Source organism: Cygnus olor, chromosome 16, assembly GCF_009769625.2.
Source record: "Cygnus olor isolate bCygOlo1 chromosome 16, bCygOlo1.pri.v2, whole genome shotgun sequence".
NCBI classification, from domain to species: Eukaryota; Metazoa; Chordata; class Aves; order Anseriformes; family Anatidae; genus Cygnus; species Cygnus olor.
Window position 1 is genome coordinate 15,986,960 of NC_049184.1, and position 9,062 is coordinate 15,996,021.

The following is a 9,062-nucleotide window of genomic DNA, read 5'->3' on the forward strand; positions in this document are numbered from 1 at the left end:
GCACAGCTGGGCCCTGCAGGCCTTCCGCCTCTTCCCCTTTTTGGCTGACGTATTTCTGGGGACTCCGCACAGACGCCAGAGTTTGGGGGAACAGTGAGGGGCTCTCCAGGGCCACAGCTCTGAACTATATTTCTTTGGGAAAATGAAGTGAAACCTTGAACTTCTGCCTCAGAAATGAGTTACTGGGGCCAGCACAAAGACTTCCATTGCCGTGGCCCACAGCTGAGTCCTGCCCGTGGCCTGCACCCCGTCCACCCAGGAAGGTGCAGGCCGGGCAGCAACTCGAGGCTGGCAGGGAGCTGCCAAGGAGCAGGCTTCCCTCCGCCAGCTCCAGCGTTACGCTCGCCTGGAGCCACCGCGCAGGGACGCCGAGCCCCAGCCGCTCTGCCGGGACCCCGGGCAGGGCTAGGCACCACGGGGCCGGGTGCCGTGGTGGGGCAGAGCCGCTGTCCCGCGGGACAGGCTCCGGTGGTCCACACCGGCCAGCGGTGCCCCGCGCTGAGCTGCCCCAGCTCCCCCCGGCCCGCCCCGCCACGCAGCCGGGGCGCTGGGCACGGCTGCCCCGGGACCGCGGGGCTGGCGCCCGTAGGGCCGGGGCCGGGCCCGCAGCGCGGTGCCGGGGGGCTTCCGCCGGGCCCCCGGGCCCGTCCCCGCGGCCGCCCCCCCCACGGCGCTGCCCTCGGCCCCGGGCTGCCCACGCTCCGCGGCCCGGGGAAGTCCCCGGGGGCGCGGGGAGTCGGCGGCGGGAGCCCGTGCCCGGTGACTGCAGGATGGGCGGCCCCTGCGGCCCCTTCCTGGGCGGAAACGGGCCGAGGCGTTAATACGGGCTGCCCCGCCGCCCGGCTCGGCTCGGCTCGGCTCGGCTCGGGACGGGGCGGCACGGCACGGGACGGGACGGGACGGGACGGGACAGCACGGGGCGGCACGGCTCGGCTCGGCTCGGATCGGCACGGCTCGGGCCATGGGGCGGCGCGGGCTGCTGGGGCTGCTCTGCGCGCTGCTGCTGGGTGTAAGTGCGGCGTCCCGCGGGGCCGGGGAGCGGGGCCGGGCCGGGCCGGTCGCTGCCGCGGGCCCCGCAGCGGGGCCGGCACCGGGGTCCCCGCGCTGCCCGGCGGCGGCGAGGCTCTCCGGGGGGGCAGCGCCCGGTTCTGTCCGGCCGCTCCGCTCCGCTCCGGCCCCGCGGGTCGCGCCCGGGCCCCGCGGCGGCGCTGCGGCCCCGACGGGAGCGGGCTCGGGGCCATCGCCCAGCCCCGTGCCGGGAAGGCTGCGGGGGAGAGACCCTGGCCGGGCGCCCCGGGCCTGGCTGCCGGGCGCGGAGCTTCGCCGTTCCTCATTCCTGCGGCTGGGAATTCCCCGCGAGGGCTCGGCTTTATCCGCGCCTTCCCGCGGCCGCTTGCCTCCCCTTGCCCAGGGACCCCCATCACCCGTGTCTGGAGCGCGGCCGTGAATTTGGGGAGGGGGAGAGGGCCGGGCAGGGCAGGGCAGGCAGGTCGCCGCCCGCGGATACCCCCGGCTCAGCTCCGCTCTCTGCCGGAGGGGCTGGGGCAGAGCCGAGCACCGCTGGCTCGGCTGGGGGCTGCAGCCCGGCCGTGGGCCCCGCGCGCGGGGTCTCGTGGGCTCGGAGCACGGAACGGGCCCCGGGGGGCTGGGCGGTGTGAGCAGAGGCAGGGCCGGGCGTATGAGCACCTCTTTCAGTTCCCTTTCCTGCCCGAAGTCACAAACGCACGGTGGCAGGGTCAGTTCCCCTCTGCAGCGTCAGGCGTCCTGACACCAGAGCTCCGGTGTCCCGCTGCTCCTCGGGCAGAGCTGCACCGTGGCGCCAGGGCTGCCCGCAGGACCCCGCGAGGGGTCTGCAGTGCACAGGGCTGCTGCAGGCCTGGCTCCCAGCCCTCCTTCACTATGAGTTCTCGCAGCCTTTTTGCTCCAGGGCCCTGCTGGGCTTCCATCCCTCTCCCCGGGCCTGGCAGACTCACCAGGCGCAGCCACTCTGCCAGAGGTGCGCAGTGCTGGGCTCGCGCCTCACGAGGGACGATGACACAGGTGTCCTCCTACCCCCGGACTGGCTTGAGATCCGAGCCCCCAGGACAAGGACAGCTCCCTGCTTCCTTCCCCACCAGGCTGGCCGTGCTCCGCTGGGTTGGGTGTCTTAGTTGACGCTGCTCCCCCTGGCCAGTGCTGCAGCGCTGTGGGCAGTGGCAGGGGCCCAAGGTGATGTGCAGCCTGGTAGAAAATCTGGGGAAACATGGGGCCACCCTGCCAGAGTTGCTGCCATCCCACTTCAAAGAGAGCACTGGTAGCACCAGGCAGCGCGGGCGGCTCTGCTGTGGTCTGTGGTTAGTGCAGGCATGGGAAGCGTGGTGCAGGGAAGACCTCACCTCAGGGCGTGGGTGAGCACGTGAGTTGGAACACGCATGCCAGCAGCTGTGGCCATGCAGGAGCGTGGCGGAGTAGTGTCATTTCACAAGTCTCATCTCTTCCAGTGCTGGGGGCCTGGTGACGCCGTAAGATGCTCTGATAAGCAGTATGAGCACAAGGGCAAGTGCTGCAACCGCTGTCAGCCAGGTATGGAGACGCCTTCCCCTTCCTGGGCCCCTGAGGCCCAGCTATGCCAGAGCCAACTGCATGGCCACGGCCAGAGCCAGCCCCGCTTGCTTCAAGTGAGCCGCCCCCCCGCCAGCAGTGCCAACAGGCTCACCTCCCACTGTCACCTAGTGCTGGAGCAGCTGGGGACCTCGTGGGTTCCCTGAGACCCGCCGCACCTCACCGAGTCTGCAGGGGCTCCCTTGCACAGTCTGAGCTCCTGCAGCCGCAGGATCCCATGGATCAGGCAGCTTGCAGGGACCGCTACTCCTGCTGGCATGGCCAGATTGGCTTCCAGTCCCTGGCGTGCTGGAGGCAGTGAACACCTGCCCCACTCTCCTGCTGCAGCCCCCAGCACCTCCTGCCCAGTCCCGGGCTGGCCCCTGCAGCCCTGGCTGCTGGAGCAACATCCAGCAATTGAACAAATGTGCCACAGCGGCCCTGGCATCCACAGCGTCCAGCGCTGCTGTATCCTGCTGGCAGAGCTGCTGCATGCAGGGGGAAAGCTCCCTTGCCCCTGCCTCACCAGCACTTACTTGCCTCTACCTCACTTGCAGGGGAAAAGCTGGTCTCTGAATGCAATGCCACAAAAGACTCTGTCTGCATCCGGTGTGAGAGTGGACACTATCAGCAGAGCTGGACCAAGGAGCGGCACTGCACCCCCCATGACATCTGTGAAGACAGTAAGTGCTCCGTGCTCACGTTGGCCCCAGCATGTGGTGCCACAGGGGCTGGTGTCTGCCCGGGCTCACCTGTCTGGTGCCTCACCTTGCCCCTTTGCCCAGACACCGGCCTCATTGTGAAGACGCACGGAAACGCAACGCACAACACGGTGTGCCAGTGCCAGGCCGGCATGCACTGCTCAGACACCAGCTGCCAGACCTGCGTGGAGAACCAGCCCTGCAAGCAGGGCTTTGGGTTCGTGGCAGGTGAGACTCAGAAGCTCTCGCCCTCCCCCTGGGGACCGACGTACTGCCAGCATCGGCCTCAGGTCCTCCCAAGCACGGGGTGCTTCCCTGGCACGGGGCTCCCAGCAGAGCTTCAGGGGAGCTGCGCTGCTGCTGTGCCTGGTGGCATCGCCACGGGAGAGGCTGCTCTGTTCCAAAACTTCCTGCAACCTCTGTTCCTTTCCAGCCAAGGCCGTGGCTCGGACGTCGTCCCCCTGCGAGCCCTGTCCAGAAGGCACCTTCTCCAACGTCTCTTCCAAAACCGAGCCATGCTACCCCTGGACAAGGTCTGAGTGCTGACCACATCTTATGCCCATCCCATACCTGGCTGTGCCACGTCCCTGTTGGCATGTCCCCTGCTGCTAGCCTCTGGAGGGGACCTGTGGACCAAACGCTGGGACAGTCTCTGAGGGACGCAGCATGGGGATGGCATAGGGCAGGAGCGAGGGGAGCAGAGCAGTGAGCGCAGTGAGGCTGGGGGTGGCGTGGCCCATTTGGAGGCAGGTATCCAGGCACTTGTGACCATCCCTTGGTGCGTGCACAGAGCGTCAGCCCGTTCAGGGGTGTCCACGCTGCCTTCTGCACTGCAGAGCCAGGAACAGGGGCCATGGGGTCCCACCAGCCCTGCACAGGCTCTGCCTCCCAGCACGCTCCTTGGCTGTGGCTACTGGCCGAGGCGCCTGCCCTCCCTGCAGGGGAGCTGGGGTTTGAGGTTGCTATGGGCTGGCAGCTCGCCCGTCTGTAGAAAGCTGCTCAAGGGTTACTTGCACTCCCTGCTAGAAACGTGAGCCTTACTTCCGGACTGAATTAGTCTCACTTCAGTTGCCAGCCATTGGATTTCACTTTGCTTATATCTGCGGCCAGAAATTACCTCCCCATGGAGCCACTTGTAGCCTGTCATCAAGCTATCTCTGAGCTGCTCTGCAACAGCTGAAGTGCCCAAGCCCCAGGGTCTCTCTGTCAGTGCAGGTCTCAAATCTACACTCCCTCTGGTCCTGTCCAGGACCCTGGAGCAGGACCGTGCTAGGAGCCTGGCATCCCCATCCCACAGCATGGGCCCCAGTGCCGGGTGGGCCCCCAGCCACCGCCCCCCGAGCCCAGCAGGCTGACCGCCTGCTGCTTTCCGTGCACCTTCTCGGGGGCTCTGCATACCCAGGCTCCTGCTGAGGTGATGTCTCATTCTTGCCTGCAGCTGTGAGGAAAAGGGGCTTGCGCTGAAGGAGAAAGGGACAAACACTTCGGATGTGATCTGTGGTAAGTGCCTGGTGCCGCAGGCTGGACCTGTGTGGAGCAGGGACCTCCTGCCATGGCTGCGGGCAGCAGGTGGGGGCCTCGGGGGAGCCCCGTGTGGCTAAGCGCTGGCGGCACCCCGCTGATCCCATCTCCCCTGGCAGAGTTGGGCAGGCGCTCTTCGCTGTCTGTGCTGATCCCCATCACGGCCGCGGTCGTCACCTGTCTCGTGGGCATCTGCATCTACTGCCTGGTCCACACAGGTGAGGAGCTGGGACTGGGGCCTTGGAGCCTTGGCCAGAGAGGCTGGGCCAAGGTGGGGAGGATGTCGGCAGCTCTGCTGATTCTGGGGCAGCCCTTCTGGGGACGGCACCAAAGCGTGGCTGCCCCGAGCCTCGTGTGCTGCCCGGCAGTGGGCACCATCTGCTGGAGCCCGGCAGTGCCCTGCCCGCAGGCACACTTGTGCTGCCGCAGCCCGAGCCGGGCCAGCTGCCAGAGGACAGGGCCAGAGCCGGGCCCCTCCGCGGCACCCGGCCCCTCCGGGCTGGCACTGCGAGCTGCAGGACCCGTGCTACAGCAGCACCGGCCTGGCTCTGACCCCAGAGCTCAACGCAGGTCTTGCAGCGTGGGAGCACTCCCTGACCGCTGCCTTCTCTTCCTCTTTCCCTCCAGACCTGAGGCGACGCGTGCCGAAGCAGGTGAGTCAGCCTCTGGAGCAGGTTGGGGTCCCTCTGGCACGGCTGGGGATGTGCCAGCAGCAGAGCTGCAGAGATGCAGAGCTGCAGAGCAGGGGCTGGGCAAGGGTGGGGGCTGTCCTATGGCTGCCCCGCAGGGACGGGCCCCCCAGGGATGCAGCACCAAGCACAGGGTGAGGCCCTGGTGGAGGTGGGAGCGTGGCAGGAGCCTGTGGATGGCTGCAGACGGGGTGCGACGGCCTGCCCCTGACCCCTGCTCTGCGCCTGTGCAGGTCGAGGCCGGGGTGCCCCGGGAGATGGAGAGACAGGAGCCCAAGGAAGACGGGGAGGACATCTTCCCTGTGCAGGAGACTCTGCTCGGGGGCCAGCCTGTGGCCCAGGAGGACGGCAAGGAGAGCCGCATCTCGGAGCAGGAGAGGCTGTGAGGGCGCAGGGCACCACTGACAGGAGCACAGCCCGGGGCCAGCGCCCTCTGCTCTGCCCCCTCTCCAGCCGGGGAGGGAGCTGAAGCCTCCGGCCGGCCGCAGACGCGGTGGGGCCGCGGCACGACCGGGAGGGGGCCGCAGCGGCGCCCGGCCCAGCCGCCGGCCGGGGGGGCCGTGGCGGAGGGGGCCGACGGCCGGTGCAGGACGGCGGGGCCGCGGCGCTGCCGGGCAGCCTCGGGGGGGCGGCGCCCAGCTCGGCCGCCGGAGCCGGGCCCGTGGGCTCCGGGACGGGCAGGCGGCAGCGGCCGGGGCAGGGCCGCGGCCCCGGGCCCGCGCTCGGGGTGAATAAACGCCAGCCCCGGACCCACGCGTGTCCGCGACGCGGCTTCTGCGGGGCGGGGGGGCGGCAGCGGCCGGGCGGGTGCGGGGCCGCCGCGCCGCCAGGAGATGGAGCTGCGCCACCGCCACCGGCACCGGCACCGGGCGGGGCGGGGCAGGCGGCGGCCGAGCGCCCCCCGCGGGGGCGGGGGCTCCCGGCCCGGTTCCCGGAGCTCGGGGGCTTCCAGCCCCGGCCGGCGGCGGGGTCGCGGTCCCGGCCCCGCGCCCCCCGCGGATCCCGGCTCTGCCGCTGCGTTAGGCTGGGAGCAGTCACGCGCGGTTGTTCGCCGCCGCACCGTTGACAAAAAGCCGGTATTTAAACGTTAATCGCTCTCCCGCTGTGCGTGAGCGGCACGGCCTGCAGCCTGTGCCGGCCCCTCCAGCCCCCCCCGTTCACGCCGACCGGTGCTCCCGGCGCCGGTGCTCCTGGTACCGGTGCTCCCGGGCCTGGCGCGCCGGGAACCGCTGCCCCTGCGGGAGGAGGGAAGGGAAGATCCGCCAGCATCCGTGCCTAACGCCTGCCGGGGCCCCTGTGCCCAAACCCAGCCTCCATGCGGCACACGCCGAGCCTGGGTGCGCTCCCTGCGAGGCTGAGGGCAGCGGCAAGGCCAGGGGGGCCTGCAGGTACCGGGGAACGGCTGGAGCCCGTGGCCACCGCCACCTGACTGCAGCATGGCGTAAGAAGGGCCATAAATCCCAGAGCCAGGAGCAGCTGGAACTCGGAGCAGCTTTTACTGTAAAGGCAGAGGCACGTTATTTAAGGCTCCTCTTAAAACCTAATGTTAGGTTTAATAAGGGAGATAAAAGCATGTCAGCAGCTCTCCCACTCAGGGCTCCGTGCTGCCAGCAGTGCCAGCATCTCCTTGGCACCAGCCCAGTGAACACCCTGCCCTGGGGACAGATGTGGCCCCAGTTCCTGCTGGCACTGCCACCACAGAGTGCTGGCATCAGACTAGACAGACGCAGAGCCGTTGGCCCCAAACACAGAGCTTTTGGCCCCAAACACCCCCCAAAGAACTGTTTCCCCACAGCTGCCCCACAGCAGCCGGCTGGCCCTGGCTCCCTGCCTCCCCCAGGGCTGACCTCTCCCCGCTGGCACGCAGCGTGTTTAATGCCTGCTCCCGCATGTCAGACATGTGCCATCTCATTAGTGCGTCTGTCCCCCAAAGTGAGAAGGGAGAGCGCGTGAGACCTAATTGAATGTAACTAATTATTCACTCTGCAAATGCTCTGTTTAAATGGGATTGTGAGGGACAGAATTACTCATTCTGAAAAGGGGAGAGAAAGAGAGAAAGACAGAGAGAAAACAAATAGAGGCGGATGCTGGAGCTGCAGCTCCCTCTCTCCCCAGAATACCAATTACTGGATGAAGTGATTGTATAAATCTTTACCGAGTGAACGAACTGTACTAGTCACTTACTTCTGTCCTCTTATTACGAGGAAGCAATGAAAAATCATCCCATTCTCCAGTCCAGTTAAGGGCCCCCAGTCGCTGTCTCTGATGCTCTCTGCAGCTGGAGAGCTCATCCCCAACGCTTTCCAGGACAGTGATGCTACAGACACTGAGATGAGCACTCGACAGCAATGCACACCACTGCTGGACACCAGTGCTGTTGGTGCGATACTAGCACCCCTGCACAGCGCACGGCCATGGCCACCCCCCCGCGTGCTGCACCCAGCTGGGTTCTCATGGGGGATGCTGTGAGCAACAGCCCCGGGGCCACGGCCATGCCAGGGCTGTGGTCACACCAAAGCCGTGCTCATGCCGAAGCCAATGTTGAGGGGCCAGCGGGAGCCAGTCGGCGCCGTGCCAGGACCCAGGGATCCAATTTTGCGGCCCTTCCCTGGGGTGGGTCCAGCCCTGCCAGGCCCTGTCCCCTCTCTGCAGGCTCCCAAGGTGCTCAGAAGCAGCTCCACGAACTCATCGAACCAGGAGAGCGCGGTGACTCCCAACCCCCTTCCCGCACAGGAGGCAGCATAGTTCTCACTCCCCAGTGTCTCTGCTCCACAGGCTGGTGAAATGCACTAATTAGCAGTGATCTCCATCATTTCCCTGACACATCATTGTAATCCCAGATCCCCCCCAGAACTTCCTTCAAACACGCCCGTTTCTGTCCCCAGCAGTAGTGCAGGAAAGCCGATGGGCTCGCCGGCCTCCGGGCCCTCCCCTGCTGCATGGGCCGGTGGGGAGCAGCCAGCCCCATGCTCCCCGCAGGCAGCACTGGGCCCCCCAGCTCGGCATGGGGGTGGGAAACCACTGGAGGAGCTGCGCTGGTGGGCCTCTGCGGGGCAAAACGGCTCTGCAGCGAGGAGACCGCTGCTGTGGTTTGTGGGAGCAAAACCTCCGGCCTGTCCTGCCTCGTGCTGGACGGGGATTTGATTGCTGCCAGCAGCGAGTTTCCATGCACTGTGTGGGTGTGAGGGAGCGATAACATCATCATCATCATAACAAATGCAGCTGTGCAGCTCCATTCTGCGCTCATTGGCTTTCTTCAGTTTATCTATAAATAATTGCGGGGACACAATAGACTTTTAAGACTGCCAAAGAGTTTGTCTCCCTCCAGGAACTATATTGCCACAGTGCTGCCACCTTATCTGCTTGTAGAAAGATGAGGGTGGGAAAAATATTTACTGTCGGGGATATTTGTCATCTGCAAATTACCTCTGCCTACAATGCGCAGCGGGGATAGCACTGACAGCGCCAATCTGTATCGCGGGCACGTGAGCGCTGGGGTTCTCCGTGCTGCCCCAGGCCCAGCGGAGCCTCCTCCCCATCTCCCGGCAGGGCGGGCAGCACCGTGTGTGCG

The 9,062-nt window shown here is 66.7% G+C and overlaps 1 protein-coding gene across 2 annotated transcripts; it reads left to right on the forward strand.

Annotated features, from left to right (window-relative positions):
* The first annotated feature begins 781 nt into the window (after nt 1-781).
* On the forward strand, nt 782-6,239 carry CD40 (CD40 molecule). Of its 2 annotated transcripts, XM_040576033.1 has the most exons (9): nt 782-1,009; nt 2,481-2,562; nt 3,138-3,263; nt 3,366-3,509; nt 3,715-3,814; nt 4,720-4,781; nt 4,922-5,020; nt 5,430-5,455; nt 5,725-6,239. In XM_040576033.1, exons 1-9 carry the CDS (start codon nt 962-964, stop codon nt 5,875-5,877), a joined length of 840 nt encoding a protein of 279 aa, XP_040431967.1. In that variant the 5' UTR covers nt 782-961; the 3' UTR covers nt 5,878-6,239. The 2 variants fall into 2 exon arrangements, with proteins under 2 accessions (XP_040431967.1, XP_040431966.1); XM_040576032.1 differs by lacking the exon at nt 782-1,009 and having other exon boundaries at nt 1,601-2,562.
* The last annotated feature ends 2,823 nt before the right edge of the window (nt 6,240-9,062 follow it).

Bases quoted from the DNA above. Each gene is read 5' to 3' on its own strand.
- CD40 (XM_040576032.1), top strand. From the start codon at position 2,412: ATGCCAGCAGCTGTGGCCATGCAGGAGCGTGGCGGAGTAGTGTCATTT. The intron at 3,815-4,719 runs GTCTGAGTGCTG...TCTTGCCTGCAG, and splicing joins CCATGCTACCCCTGGACAAG to CTGTGAGGAAAAGGGGCTTG. The intron at 4,782-4,921 runs GTAAGTGCCTGG...CTCCCCTGGCAG, and splicing joins CACTTCGGATGTGATCTGTG to AGTTGGGCAGGCGCTCTTCG.